Raw genomic sequence first — 15,566 nt, 5'->3', positions numbered from 1 at the left:
CCGCGGTGTACCGCTTAAATTTTAATACCACCATTTTCTCTGATGTCTAAGCTTTAAGTTGATACCAAATTTGGCTGCCCGATCTTGCCCGTTGTTATGTTAGAGCCGATTTCCCTTGCCACATTGCCCCGAAAAATGTGGGTTTTGGGGGTCCGCTGCTGAATCATGAAGGATTCGTGGTCATAAATCACGGCGCGAGGGGGCGCGTGACACTTGTTCTGACACCGCGGACCAAAATAAACACATTTTTCGGGGCAATGTTGCAAGGAAAACGGCTCTAACATAATAACAGGCAGAATCGGGCAGCCAAATCTGGTATCAACTTAAAGCTTAGACATCAGAGAAAATGTTGGTAATAAAATTTAAACGAAAATCCCTGGAAATCCAAACATTTCCTCTGGATTTATAAAAAATAAATCCCCAAACATGAGTTTTGGCGCACTTTGGTTCCTCCCTGGCCCACTGTGCGGTGTGACAAGAGAATGAAATACGAATCTACAAGTCTACTGATTAAGGGGTGGGTGCGGGTCCCGTTCACCTTTCTCTCTTTCCAAACTTGTTCATTATTAATAGCACTCGATGGGGGGGGGGGGGGAGGGGTGGCTCTAGTAGCTCCTTTAGCTGCGCCACTGATTGTTATGGTAAGTATGAATCGGAGGAGGCGACAGAATACCATTTTGACAGTTGACTCCAGCGTGTGTCGAAGGACAGATGCACCTGAAACCTTCCGATTCTGAGACACAAGTTCCGCCGTTTATACAAGCATTTGCCTGGAGGCAAAAGTCTAGGGTATAACACAACAAAGGGAAGATTATAATATAGAACATGTGATGAAGAAAATGTGCAGATGGTCATCCAAGAGTATAACCACGGCCCGCATCCCGCTTTCATAAGACTAGATATCAATAAGAAAAATCTCCTCTGATGAAATCATTGATAATCATTGGCTGTGAGCAAAGCTGTAGAATTGTTGCAGTCGTTTTTTTAATGAATTTTACGAAGTTTATCAATAAAACAAGCACAGAGAGACAAATATCGAGATATCTCGAGAATAAGTATATGATAATTCCCATTATTGCACAGCCTTTTTGTTTTTTAAGCTGCATTTTAAAAATAAAACCGACAGCATCATATCATAACGAGACTCAAAATACTTCTTAATACATTTCACAAGCAACTTTAAAGTTTCCTCTATACCAACATTCAGGAATATTCCACCCAGAATATTTTAATTGTACCTCAAACATGACAAGGAAACCTTTACAAACAAACGAACAAGCGACAAAAACAAAAAACAAAAATGAATGCTTCCACACAGAAAGTTACCAAAGTACCGAGAGTGTAAAACGAAGCACCTGTGATCCCAGAGCAAGCAACCATATCCATCACCTTAACCCCTTGACTTCTAAAGTTTCCCTTTCCCCATAAACATTCAGACAGGAACTATCCGACTCCCGTAGGCACTTGGTTAACTAGTAATTCGAAAACAACGAAAAAAGGCGATCTTGATACAAGAAAAATGAGTCAGGTCCACCACCTCAATGAATTAAAACAGAAACACACGACAAAATCATAGTACAGAAAATAAAAGGTTTTTAAACAAATACGCTGAGAGAGAGAGAGAGAGATAACAAAGATAGAATGAGATCCAGATTAGACGGGTCGTCCAAAAAGACGGAATGTTCATGGGACCGAAATTTTACAAGAGCGAAAATTAAGTTGAATAGACCTTTATCCGCGTTCTCTTAGATTTTCGGTCATCGGGACTGCGCCCCAAATCAAAGGGCACGTTTCATTTGCCCGTCTACGAAAACGATAGGTCTCAATAATCCCCAAATCTGCTTCCTGAGTTTTAATGTGTAAAAAGGTAATGTGAATTGATGTAGAAAGTCCTACATCCGTCCGAATCATGCTATTAGTTTGATTTGATTTGATTTGATTGATTTGATTTATTTATTTCTGTTTGATTTTCTTTTTCTTTCGGAACCGGTAACATCGCTAGTATATAAAATAATAATAATAATAATATTCAGCTTTTATATAGCGCTTAATACATCTCGGACGTCTCTAAGCGCTTTGCACATTTTTAGTTTATATTTTTCGTTTCGGTTATATAAGAACGGCCGGGAACGGAGGATGGAAATTGGCGGTGTGTTCCTCCAAAAGATAAATAGAGTGGAGAATATGCAAAGGTATGAAATGAGGTTACAAACGCTAAGAAAGGAAAGAGGATCGATGAAAGTTCCCCCAATTCTGGCTAGTACACTGAAAGAGTATCAGCTATTATTGAGCCAATGCAGAAAGATGTTCAACAGACAAACATACCGATTGGGACGTCACACAATCGACCGGTATGGGAGATAGGACACATGCAAACAAACCCAGTTCCTGATGGCAAACATGTACCATCATTCTGACATGGTGAGGAAGTGCAGGGATCTGAAAAACGACATTTATTTATGGAATGAAATTATCCTGCTCTTTTTAATCTTTAATCTTCAATGACAAGAGTCGGCTAAAATTCAAACTGGATTGTGAAGCACAATGCTAAGTGCTAAAGGACAGGCAAATAGGCGAAACAGTTTGAATTTTGCTGTTTACACCTATTTCCCAAACACATAATCATACACAGATGTTCAAAAAAGAATGGGAGAGAGAGAGAGAGGAAAAGATGTATATAGATAGAGGGATAGAGTTAAGTACGTAAATAGAGAAAGAGAGAGAGAGAGAGAGAGAGAGAGGGGGGGGGGGGGGGGGGGGAGGAAGGGGAAATAAAGGAATAATTTCACTGAAGGGGGAGTTGTATTTTGTTTATAATTTATCTACATCTCAAAAATGGACTTTTGCGAGAAAATCAGCAGCATCCTAAGTGTATGAGCCTTTGCCCAAATTCAGTAATCCATTTAGTTCTCCCATGTCCTACGCACCCGCAATGGTCCTATATTATGTTCCAATGTCTGATTTGGGCTCATGTCCCATTTGTCCTATGTCCCTTTGGACCTACGCCCCCGATTAAAGCTCATGCAGATCGTAATACAGTGTAGTAACCTCAAACTTAATTCCACATTCACCGCAATAACTGGAGATAATTTGGACCAACGAGACTACCGGATGGTAACGTCCAACTGATACGTATCACTATTAAAATGCTATAGTGATGACCACCATGAAAAATATAATGTAAATCATTTGTTTCTAATGCACCTACGAGGCGTCATTTCGTTGCGTTATTACCTGTACATTAAAGTCAAGCCTACAAATATGGCCTATACGCTCAGAATCGTTCGCCATGTTTTTTCCATCACTTTTTGTACTTTTTCTCTCTCGCATTGCCCGTCAAAGACGACACCAGTCACTAACATATACGTCAGGCAATGAAGCACCTCATCGCGCAATGGGCATAGCATTGTTTTCCATTTTTTCACTCACCGGAAGCGGCGTTGACAGTGACCGTAAAGCCACATCTCTGTATGTTACCGGCGTTGTCCACTGCTGTGTAAACCACATTTATCGTTCGGCCAGTAGGAAAGTTGAATCCCGATTGAATATTAGGAGTAAAGCTCTGTATCCCGGAAGCATCACTTGCTTGAGGCTCATCCCACGTAACAGAGAGTGTATTATCTCCTGGTAAGGCAGTGTCTGTGATGTCACCTGGACATCCTGTAATCGTCGGGAGGGTTGTGTCGGCTGCAAAATAATCGGATATTAAGATATAATCTGTATGGAAAGAACTCAAAATGTCATTTTTGTAACAAAGTATTGTGAAAATAAATTCGCTTATGGATTTTTTAATAAGCATATCGTTAATGATTTATTCACATAATTGCAACTTTGACCACATCTATTCCTATCACAGATTTTTGACTTGGATTTCTACTTAAAATAAGAAGCCTCCCACTTAAAAATATATTTGTTTTATGCATCGTGGCTCGGAAAAACATACATATTCATTTCTTTTCAATATCTCATGAAGATCACAAACGTCTTTGAATAAAAGAAACAATGAGTCATCCATTTGGGTCGGAAGCTTTTCCAGGGAGATGCACATTTCTTTTCTTTTTTTTTAGAAACATAAGCATTAGCTATGACGCAAAGTTTTCATACATTATTTGGATTAAGACTGAACATTTCGAAGTGCTGTACTCGGTTCTTGAAAAAAAAATGCAAAGAATTATAATTATGAAAACCATTTGTGAGTTACTTTGAAGGATACATAATATGTTGAAACATGTACTTAAATATCTGATTTTATTTTCTACGAAATATACACAATTTTTTTAGCAGCAAGAATACAATATTCAAAGTTATTTAACATGAAAAGAGTCTTTTAGATAATAAACAGTGCAGTACTGGAGTATATATAACGAACTTAGGCCATATGTGCTTTTTATGGAAGATTAGTATATCAGTGCTACCACCGATAGGAATGTTACGAAAGTAGATGTTATACTTACCTAAATACTGATAAATATTGACACACATACTCACAACATTCATGCACGCAATACATACTTCATCAATATATTAATCACACAGCAGCACACTCACAGACATCACGATGAAAATAAAAGCGATAGGAAGGAGACAAAATGGTCAATATTTATTCATCAGTCTGAAATAGTCGGATCGTTGATGAGATATCCACACCGTCCTATGCCACACTGTAATATTCCTACTCGAAATTTATTTGTCACACAGTACGAAAACTACGCAAACACAGTTTCTGTCCACAGTAACCACAGCTAGCACTTCAACATTGTGTCCAAACTCCAATGTGGTGAAAAGCCTCTATTAGTATATAATTGTTACTGTACGCATAGTGTTTTCACACAAGAGTATTAATGGTTGTATTGTTTAAGTGTATTTTCCATGGACACTGTGGGCAGAGTGTAAACACATTATGTATTTTCCCCTGGTTCACACTATGATCAAGTGTCAAATCTATTCTGTATTCACACAGTTTATGGGGGCCACAGTGTATCACACTCTGCCACAAAATGTGTTCTCACGTACTCCTAAATAATTACCGTGGGTACACTGTGAGAAGCCACTACATGTATGTTCTTTAAAGAGGGATTAAGCTCATTCAGTTGTGTTTAGGTACATCAAATGAAACATCATTGTTGTTCACAAACATGCTTTTACACCTACTGATCCTATCAAAATCAAACATGTATCTTCACATCGTAATCCCGTGGTCCAAGCGGGACACATATACGAGTAACCGATGGTGAGTGATACGTATGCCCTACCATTCCCACAAGGATACGATGCACATGGCATATGGACTGAAAACACATACCTAGTGATAACACAGGAAAGACCTAATATATCACATTAATTTCAAATTAAGTCGAAAATCACTTTCTTGTACATACATTTTATCATTTATAAACGTTTTGCTATATAACGAAAGAGTCTTGATTTTTTTTTCATATGCACTATGAGAATACTTTAATGTAAATACTACAAAGTTAATAGCATTTCAAACAGCAATTCGTATCAAATTTGTTAATGAAATATGGGGGAAATTCATTTATAGATTTAGATAAGGAAATTAAAAGATGTGCTTTAGTATTAGATAAAAATATGCATGTCAATCTTTTACACCCCTACAAGTAAGTCATTATCAACAAATAGATTAAACTCTACCAAATTCGACGATTGTCACGCTGCCAATGAGAAGGTGTAAACGGCACTAAGTTATGGTGTTATGTTAAACTAAGAGCGGTTAAGATTAGATGTCTAAACGAGGGATGAAATGAAAAAAATCTATCGTAGTGACACCACTCTTCCTCAATCATGGTGCCAAATATCAAAATGCTTTCATTTCTCATATGACAGAAAGTATTACACTAGACTACTAAACAATTAATTACAGGAAAAGGAACTATTATGTTATTGACTAACTACGAGCTAACTAAAACAGTAACATAATAGATATTAATTAATTTATGATAAAAAATAGAAGTGCATTTTTGTTATGAAGTTGTATGCAACAGAGGTGAAATCTTTATAAAATGTAAACAGCATTCTATTATAACGATTCTTTACTAAAAAAAGATATAGTACCGCAGTCACACTGACGAGACCGACGCAAGACAAGGAAGAACAAACATTCACTCCTCTGGCAAAGGTGTTATAAAGTATTGGTTAGTGTTGAGTCGAAATGTCGATGTCACTGTTGTTATGTGCATTTCCTTTGAGGGAGTTGTTGCTACCTGAAACTATCGCCAATAAAAATCATCGTTAATACCTGATGAAGATGCTGCCACTGTCGCAACGAAACGGCACGATATGTCGATATTTCCGACGTTATCTGCGACAGAAAAGGTGACGATTGTCGCTTCACCCACAGGTAACAGGGACCCTGATACTGGGATTGATGTAATACTCGCGACACCAGAGGCATCAAATGCCGTAGGTGATGACCAAGTGACAGGCGCGACTTGTTCTTCTGCGTTTGCATTGATAGTAAAGTCTAACGGGCAGTTGTTGACAGTTGGTGGCGTTGTATCAACAGAAGGACCTGTAAATATGGCAAAAAGGGAAATGGCATTTCATAACTATTTTATTATAACCTGTGTCTGAATATGTAGTTGATAAGTGTCTTATCCGAAGAACAATACATGAGCTCGATAGTGATGAAAAATCTAAGACGTAGAGTAAAGATAAGAAGATATCCATACAATTAGAATTCAATATTAATGGTTCTACATGACAAAGTAGCGATGAAGTTTAAATGATAAACGAAAAGTACGCTCATATTCCTGGCATTTTTCTTTTGGTTCTATTGTGACTTTTAATGACAGAGTAATACCTGATGAAGATAATATAGTGATGGTAAATCTGCACGTCGTGTCATCAGTGTTTCCAAGGTTATCTGTTGCCGTATAAACAATTGTTGCTGTGAATCCTACGGAAAACGTCGTGCCAGATGGGATATTTGGTGTCAGGCTCAGGACTCCTGAAGAATCACTAGCACTAGGTGCTATCCATGACGCTTCCACGCCCTGTTGTCCAGGGAGGGCCGTTATGACGATGTCAGCAGGGCAGTTCGTGATAATGGGAGGAACGGTATCGGCTGTGGATAGATCACAAACGACAGTCTTCAAATACCTACTTCCATGTTCAGTGATACGAGGGGAGTATTTCTCTAAAGAAATGATATCCTATCAAAGGCCTGCCAGTTTACTGCTTCTTACATCTTAATGCAAATTCAAAGGATTGTCTTTTAGCACTCTGATTTGTTGCACACATTTAGATGGAGGATATTTTAAACGTTTTTTCATATTAATCATAGCTTTTTCCATAATCATGTTGCCTTTTTTACATTCAATTTATTGTCATACATTCGATAAAATCACTAAGAAAATGGAAGATGGCCCTAGAAACTCAGCACGATTTTTCAAAATTCATGGCATTTGCTTTATAGTTTGGCTTTCACTTCAATATTTGTCAAGTATGTGCAAACTACGGCGCATTTTTTAATATACTATTTGAATGATAAAAGCGAATTTTAAAAGTATTCTATTAACTAAATCTGCTAAGGCAAATTTATTCTACTTGTTTTGTTTTTCAAAACAAAATCGCGGTTTGAAATGTAGATTGCGAAGTATATACCTCCATTAGAACTGGTGATAATCCTCACTGTGAATTCACACGACCTATCCTCGTTGCCTGCATTATCAACGGCACGATAAACCACCGTTGTAGTGGTATCAGCCGGAAAGTTTGTTCCCGAGGTGGCTGATGATGTAAAGCTTTCAAGCCCTGATCCATCATCTGTAGCAGTGGGCTCGTTCCACGTGACCGGTCGGGAGCTTGTACCAGGGGTTACTGTGTGCACGATGTCTGTAGGGCATCCCTCAACCGTTGGCGGAGTGATATCAGCTAGATTATTCACAGGGTAAAAAAAAAAAGATGCATGAATATCTGAACCTTGGGGGTAATAAAGGCCTGTATTCTTCTGAGTCGACTAATCTAAATCTTGCTTTTTACCTCAGTCACACCGACAAGAGCGACTCCGAGCCGATAACAGTCCAAACAATGAATCACATTATCTAGAACGCGGCTAAGAATCGGTCGATCTGGAGTCGGTTTGGAGTTCGTTCTGCGGTATGACTGAGGTCTAATCCACAATATGAAGGAGCGATGTTTCAACGACACCATCAAATAAAGATGCATTTTTGTATGAAGTCAATTCAATTGATTAATATAACCTTGGACTAAGTAGCAGAAAAAAATAACGAGGATACGATTTCAGTTCATCAATCCTAGATTACAGAAAGTAATTACTACGGGATGAAGAGATTGACACTTGGTGCATCAATCCCTCTAATTCTAATTCTAGTTTTAAAGTTGGACTAATTGTCGCTTTCTTACTCAACTTTATAGGTTTAAAAGCCAATTCTACCATAATCTAAGCCTATGTATGACGAAAGAAACTGGGAGCAAATCTAGTATGCAAATTAGAACTGTGCAAGAAAATACGCCTAAAACTATGGATAAAGCAAAGAAAGATTAAAACCTTCATTACGTCACTAACTCTTCTTTTCTTACGCCACTATCGTAGTTCTGCGCAAAAGCAATTTGTTGAGGTAAGACGCCGTTCATGCTCAATGCAACAAATGAATTGATCTAGCTCCCCTTTCACGCAGGACAGCACGATAGTGTCATCTAATTGTTTGATCTAATCTGATTATGTTGAAGCGACATATGAGATAAATTTGAAAAGCATTGGATATCAGAACTATTCCTAGCAAACATAAGAGTTTAGAATTACGTTAACAAAATTTAATACCATACGAAGTTTAAAAAAGAAGTCATGTTAATAATTCTAAATAGATCATGTTAACAATTCTAAATAAAGGACAGAAACATTTAAATATCGTAGTGATCTAACGGTTAAAGGCTTCTCAGACACACACTAAGCGTTAGACTAAAATCACAAGAAATACAAATCAGGAACGAAATTTAAAACTACAGCATTTGGAAACAGAGTTTACGTACCGTTAACTTCAAGCTATTAGAATTTAATAAGCTGCAAGCAACAGGAAGACTTCAGTCAGTCGAATCGATTCAAAGAGTAAGCGAATCAGCGTATAGGCCCGGTCAAATTGCAAATGAAGAGGTATGTTGGAAAGGTAATTTTTAATCATGGGAAGTATATTCTACTTATTAACGGACTCACGACTTATTTACTTTTTAACGAGAATGATGACTCTATCAGATAGAAAATAGATCTTCTGCAAACACTTTATGTTTGAGGTACTTGTATTTTTGTGTTTGCAAAGAAAGAAGTTCAGCCGAAACGTGAACCAAACTATGGAATATACCTACTTGATTATGGGGATGTCGGTGCTGTTGTGAATCTTGTATCTAATATTCATATTGATTTCATATTATTCTCTGATCGAGACAGATTTATCATGTCCATAAGAAATTTTAACCATTTTGCATGACCTGTTAGTATCAACTTCTGTTCTAAATAAAGGATTTTGAATAAATCATTGTTAAGAAAGTACGTATTATTCAAGGTAGAGGAAAAAGCAACATCATAAAGAAGGCTTATGTTAAACAAAGACAGTCATTCGGGCAGCGCAGACAGACGGAAAGCATAGCTCGTAGGATACCTAACGTTGATGGCTAACTAGGTTTAAACCGGTACAAGCGGAAGGTTCGAAAGTTGCAACTATCAGATTTTAATCCGTAGACCGGGCCTACCTTCGGTGGTTACCCTCACAGTAAACGAGCAAGAAGTATCGCTGTTTCCGGAAAAATCCGTCGCGGTGTACTGCACATTGGTCGTAGTATCAGCAGGGAAATTAGTCCCCGATGGTACGCTAGATTCAAATGTCTGGACACCGACATTGTCATTAGCCGTAGGTTCCACCCAGGAAACCATGAGGGCTACCGTTCCTGCCGGTACCGTTCGAACGATGTCCGAGGGACAGTTCGATACGACTGGAGGGAAAGTGTCGCCTGATGACGTCACTATGAGGGTAATGGGTGAAACAAATTAGTCTTCAATTTTAATTGATAATCGCTTCGAGAATACACTTAATTTTCGGGTTTCTGATTCGATAGAGAGGCTTTTCTCCCTGTTATATGTGACAATCATCACGTTCAATTGGTCTAACCATGGACCTACTACGAAGGTCTAACGTAACTTTCACACCCAAACAAATAAAGACGAACACACGGACAGTAGACCTCCACAAACATATTCACGAATATTTACCCATACACGCCCACACACGCACATCACACACAACGCACGCAATGATTTCCAGACGTCATATGCAGATAAAGTCATCTCACCCTCAAAATACTCACATCATCACAAATAATCAAATTCAGCCTTTAGCAGGTTTTGTTTTACAATGTTTTTCTATCGAATTTATAAGCCACCGAGGTTAGCAGTCGTGACTATGCAAAGTATATATTTATTTGAATATATTAAGTGCCATACTAGGGAAGGAATAACGACAGTTATTTAAAGTAATATTAACATGCAGGTACAAAACATGAATTGCATTTTGTGTACAAAGAATCACAAAGGATACACACTTCAAATTGTGTTAATCAAGTTCTGAATAAAATCAAGGTAATAAACACGGGTTAACAGGGTGCATTGGACCACAAAGGTATTAGAGTGATATGTGGTATATTAGAATTCCGTGCTGTGCAGTCCCCCGGTGCAGTCTAAATTCTGAAGTCTCCAAACCTTTCATTTCACAGTTGGCTCCGGAATAGCCATCGACACACCAGCAGAAGTGCGACGAGGTGTCCCAAGGGAGCACTATGCAGTTCCCCTCGTTTTGACAAGGAGCAGACTCACAGGGTTGGACTGTTAGGCAAGGGTTTGATTTAAAAAGTTTGTAACCAAGATAAAGAAGCGTAGTTCACAGAGCTAGCTTAAAAGAATAACACGGAAAAAAGAAACACGAAGGAAAGGGAAGAAGGTGACAATAACACGTGTTATTTGACAGGAACAAATGACGAGGAGTAGTGTGTTGGCGGACGGGAAACGACGTTTACTGAAAATCGAAAACTAGTAAGATTAGAAAGAAGAAATGGAGAAAATGAGGAATGATAAGATTATAAGGCAATAAAGTCATACATTAGCGTGGAATAAACTCTGTTAACTGATGTTAAAACATGAATATGTTCAGTTAATAGACGAAAAACATGATTATACTGTTATGAACAAAATTTCGCACATGAAAACACATTTATGAAGAAAACAAAATTATCAACTTTTTAGAGCCAGAAGGACGTTGAGTCCTTTTCATTACAATTAACTTAACGCCTTTTTGGCTCTCAACAGACAACATGTAGCATTAGTTTTGGGTACAAAACGATGCAGGCAGTTAGCTTTGGAATCCAGGCAACCACATGCAACCATATTCGGAAAACCTGGATAGAGAATACAAAAAAAGCAACAGGAAACATTTTGTTAATTGAACAATTATTTACATCACTCAAAATGAAAGTTAGGTTATGTCAGCAATATAGCAACTTGAACGTGTATATATAAATTTAAAAAAAAACACAAAATAATTCATGGGAAGGTACTGAAAACGTATTTATATCATTTAGAAATATATTTTTCGGAGCTTTGCCACTATAAATGAATAAATGCAGATGTTTGTTAACAAGTATCCAAGAAATAACAGGATAGGAACATAATATTTTTAGTATAAAATGAGAACTGCTTAATATCGGGCCTACAAAATAATGTGTTTTCAAGCTTGATTAATTTCTCGGTGTTTTAAAATGAAGAGCTTTTCAAAACATTTCGTTTGTCACCAGTTTGACTGGAATATTTTTACCTCCTGAATTCGATCAATAGTATTATGAAGGTTCGACATTTTAGGTTTTCTTTCGTCCCTACACAGTTTGTGCGTGTTTGGACTCGTGTTGCTGATCTAATTGACACGGTAATGATAAGTATCCGTCATTTCTATTTTCGATGGATACATTAGTATCAATTAAAAACCACGTGGCTATGATAATAACAAAACATTTATGACGTATACAGCCTTTATTAATGTTTATTAGTCATGAAGATAAGTTTTTTAAAGGGGATATTTTTAATTGATAGCAATCATTTTTGTTATACCCTGCTCCTTCCTCCATCTGCCCATGTTTGACATTAACAATGGTGTATTGAGAATTATATGCATTAAAAACGATATTCTTTGGAAGAAGGCAGCGGGGGGGGGGGGGAGAAATAAAAATATGAAAATTAAAAAGTACAAACAATACAATTATAAAAAGAAATTAAAAAATAAGTAATCAACTTGATGTAAATTATTTGTCATATCTGAAAATCTGACGGTCTAGTAATCATGTACTTTCAGACAACTGTGTTTGTAAATCTTAAAGAATAAACCTGCTCATAATAGTAGAATCCAATCTTTTTCTATTTATTTGCACAATTTTGATGTAAATCTAGATATAATGTCATTTGTTCATTAGAGGAGTAACACAAATGAGTTTCTGATTATGTAACGGAGGAAGAGAAAGGAAAAATAAAGGAAAACAAGAAAACTAGAGAGAAATGCACTCACCTGGAGTTGGACAAGTTTCTGGATTAAACGATCCATCATGACATTGACAGGTATAAGCTGAATTACCAGAACCAGTCATCAAACATGTACCTCCATTACAGGGTGAACTAGAACAGGGATCTAAAACACAAACAGCAGATAATGGAATCATTATCTCGCTTCAGCAAACTAAAATTCAGACATTAGATGTTTTATTATGTGAAAAATGTGAATTCACATAGAATTCAACACAGTTAAATGTCAAATGTATCCACAGTTGTATGATATTATTTACGGACTAAAATGTATTCAATCTATATCTCTCTATCTGCAAATGTAAATGTAGATATGTCATTTGTTTTAGGAGAAGAAACGAAAATGAGTTTCTGATTATGAAACGGGAAAGAGAAAAGAAAAGAAAAATAAAGGAAAAGAGAACTATAGATGAATGCACTTACCTGGATTTGGACAAGTTTCTGGATTGAACGATCCATCTGGACATTGGCAGGTATAAGCTGAATTACCAGAACCAGTGATGAAACATGTACCTCCATTACAGGGTGAACTAGTACAGGGATCTAAAACACAAAACATCAGATAACGTAATAATAATAAAATTCCGCTTTTATATAGCGCTTAAAGACCATCATTACTCATGTAAAGGAGGGATTACACTGCGAATTCACTGGACAGGTGGTTATTTCATCAACTCAGCTCTTTAAGATGAAGTTAAGTTCTGGTCATGCGATTGCATTGTAAAAGAAACGGTGTGGATCGAACAGAAAGGTTGATCATCTAGCATAAGAATTTGTGTGTATTCAAGGTTCTGGAATCATCAAAATCATAAGAAATTTGGCCAAGTCTTGGTAAAGTTACAAACACTGTACACAGACAGATGTATATGGGACTACACGAACACGTGGCGTAAAAATCCTACCCCCGAGTTTTACGATGTTAGATGACATATTTTGAATATGAAGGCATTTGAAGAGCCATGCTCTTCAGGGAAGATGTCTTATCTGATGTTCTTCCACACTTGCATAACAAGAATGATAAAGCTCACAAATTATTTTTCGACTCTTCCTAGGACTCAAACTTCTCTTTAAATAACATAAAAAATGAGGATCATGGGGGACCAATGGTCATCGATTAGGCATGGTTTGTTATATAGAGGGCGCAATTATCTACAAGTAGTGCAGTGTGGCTTTACATCTACGATGTCTCTAAACGCTTTACATGTTTACTATTACCCGCATCATTGGATTTAATGCTTGCCCGCACACACTGTGTGCACAATCTCCACTCCCTGAGGAGTAATCCAGCCAGGCTTTCCTTGACGCTCCAAGAATGTTTGACCATCAATGACGGTCGCATCCTATGAATCATTACTCGCTTCAAACGGAAATTCAGACAGAGGTTTTATTATGTGAACAAGGTTGAGTAACATAGAATTCATCAGAGTCAAATGTAAAATGTATCCAAAGTTGTATGGTATTATTTACGGACGAAAATATATTTATTGCACTACCAGCTCTAACATTTAAAATTAAATCTATATCTCTCTATCTGCAGATGTAAATGTCGATATGTCATTTGTTTTTGGAGGAGAAACGAAAATGAGTTTCTGATTATGAAACGGGGAAGAGAAAAGAGAGGAAAAATAAAGGAAAAGAGAACTACAGATGAATGCACTCACCTGGAGTTGGACAAGTTTCTGGATTGAACGATCCATCCAGACATTGGCAGGTATAAGCTGAATTACCAGAACCAGTCATCAAACATGTGCCTCCATTACAGGGTGAACTAGTACAGGGATCTAAAACACAAACAGTAAATAAAGTAATCATTATCTCGCTTCAGCAAACGAAAATTCAGACATTAGATGTTTTATTATGTGAAAAAGGTGAAGTCACATAGATTCAACCCAGTCAAATGTCAAATGTATCCACAGTTGTATGATATTATTTACGGACGGAAATGTATTCAATCTATATCTCTCTATCTGCAGATGTAAATGTCGATATGTCATTTGTTTTTGGAGGAGAAACGAAAATGAGTTTCTGATTATGAAACGGGGAAGAAAAAAGAGAGGAAAAATAAAGGAAAAGAGAACTACAGATGAATGCACTCACCTGGAGTTGGACAAGTTTCTGGATTGAACGATCCATCCTGACATTGGCAGGTATAAGCTGAATTACTAGCATCAATGATGAAACATGTACCTCCATTACAGGGTGAACTAGAACAGGGATCTAAAACACAAACAGTAAATAAAGTAATCATTATCTCGCTTCAGCAAACGAAAATTCAGACATTAGATGTTTTATTATGTGAAAAAGGTGAAGTCACATAGATTCAACACAGTCAAATGTCAAATGTATCCACAGTGGCGTTGTATGATATTATTTACGGACGGAAATGTATTCAATCTATATCTCTCTATCTGCAGATGTAAATGTCGATATGTCATTTGTTTTTGGAAGAGAAACGAAAATGAGTTTCTGATTATGAAACGGGGAAGAGAAAAGAGAGGAAAAATAAAGGAAAAGAGAACTACAGATGAATGCACTCACCTGGAGTTGGACAAGTTTCTGGATTGAACGATCCATCCTGACATTGGCAGGTATAAGCTGAATTACCAGCACCAGTCATCAAACATGTGCCTCCATTACAGGGTGAACTAGTACAGGGATCTATAACACAAACAGCAGATAACGTAATTATAAAATCATTCCGCTTTTTAATAGCGATTAATACATCTACGATGTCTCTAAGCGCTTGAAAAATATACTATTACGCCGATCATTGGATTCAATGCTTGCCCGCACACACTGTGTGCACAATCTCCACTCCCTGGAGAGTATTCCGTCCAGGCGTTACTTTACGCTCAAAAACTGTTTGACGAACAATGACGGTCGCATCCTACGTATTCATTATTTCGCTTCACCATGCGAATATGCAGACATTAAATGTTTTATTATGCGAACGAGGTGAAGTCACATATATTTC

General features: G+C 37.3%; 2 protein-coding genes across 13 annotated transcripts in view; both read right to left on the bottom strand.

The window, feature by feature from the left end:
• The window catches only part of LOC105440969 (fibropellin-1-like), an 89,853-nt gene that overhangs the window by 24,428 nt on the left and 49,859 nt on the right, over positions 1-15,566 (bottom strand). For 9 of the 12 annotated variants that reach the window (XM_030992371.1, XM_030992376.1, XM_030992372.1 and 6 more), the window contains 7 exons: positions 9,727-9,996; positions 7,624-7,893; positions 6,821-7,084; positions 6,257-6,529; positions 3,430-3,687; positions 2,326-2,439; positions 674-784 (listed from right to left, as the gene is read on the bottom strand). In XM_030992371.1, the coding sequence (XP_030848231.1) occupies positions 674-784; positions 2,326-2,439; positions 3,430-3,687; positions 6,257-6,529; positions 6,821-7,084; positions 7,624-7,893; positions 9,727-9,996 (1,560 nt within the window). The remainder of the gene's footprint in view (positions 1-673; positions 785-2,325; positions 2,440-3,429; positions 3,688-6,256; positions 6,530-6,820; positions 7,085-7,623; positions 7,894-9,726; positions 9,997-15,566) is intronic. The other 3 variants (XM_030992374.1, XM_030992377.1, XM_030992383.1) reach the window with 3 other exon arrangements.
• On the bottom strand, positions 12,399-15,244 carry LOC105437835 (delta-like protein C). Its single transcript, XM_030992384.1, has 5 exons — positions 15,131-15,244; positions 14,690-14,809; positions 14,254-14,373; positions 13,016-13,135; positions 12,399-12,698 (listed from the first exon to the last, which is right to left on the bottom strand). The coding sequence occupies exons 1-5, from the start codon at positions 15,207-15,209 to the stop codon at positions 12,559-12,561; spliced, it is 579 nt and encodes a 192-aa protein (XP_030848244.1). The 5' UTR covers positions 15,210-15,244; the 3' UTR covers positions 12,399-12,558.

This window comes from Strongylocentrotus purpuratus, unplaced genomic scaffold (assembly GCF_000002235.5).
Source record: "Strongylocentrotus purpuratus isolate Spur 01 unplaced genomic scaffold, Spur_5.0 spur5_scaffold_2, whole genome shotgun sequence".
Lineage (NCBI taxonomy): Eukaryota > Metazoa > Echinodermata > Echinoidea > Camarodonta > Strongylocentrotidae > Strongylocentrotus > Strongylocentrotus purpuratus.
The sequence above is the reverse complement of the archived record's forward strand: the minus strand, read 5'-3'. Positions and strand labels throughout refer to the sequence as shown.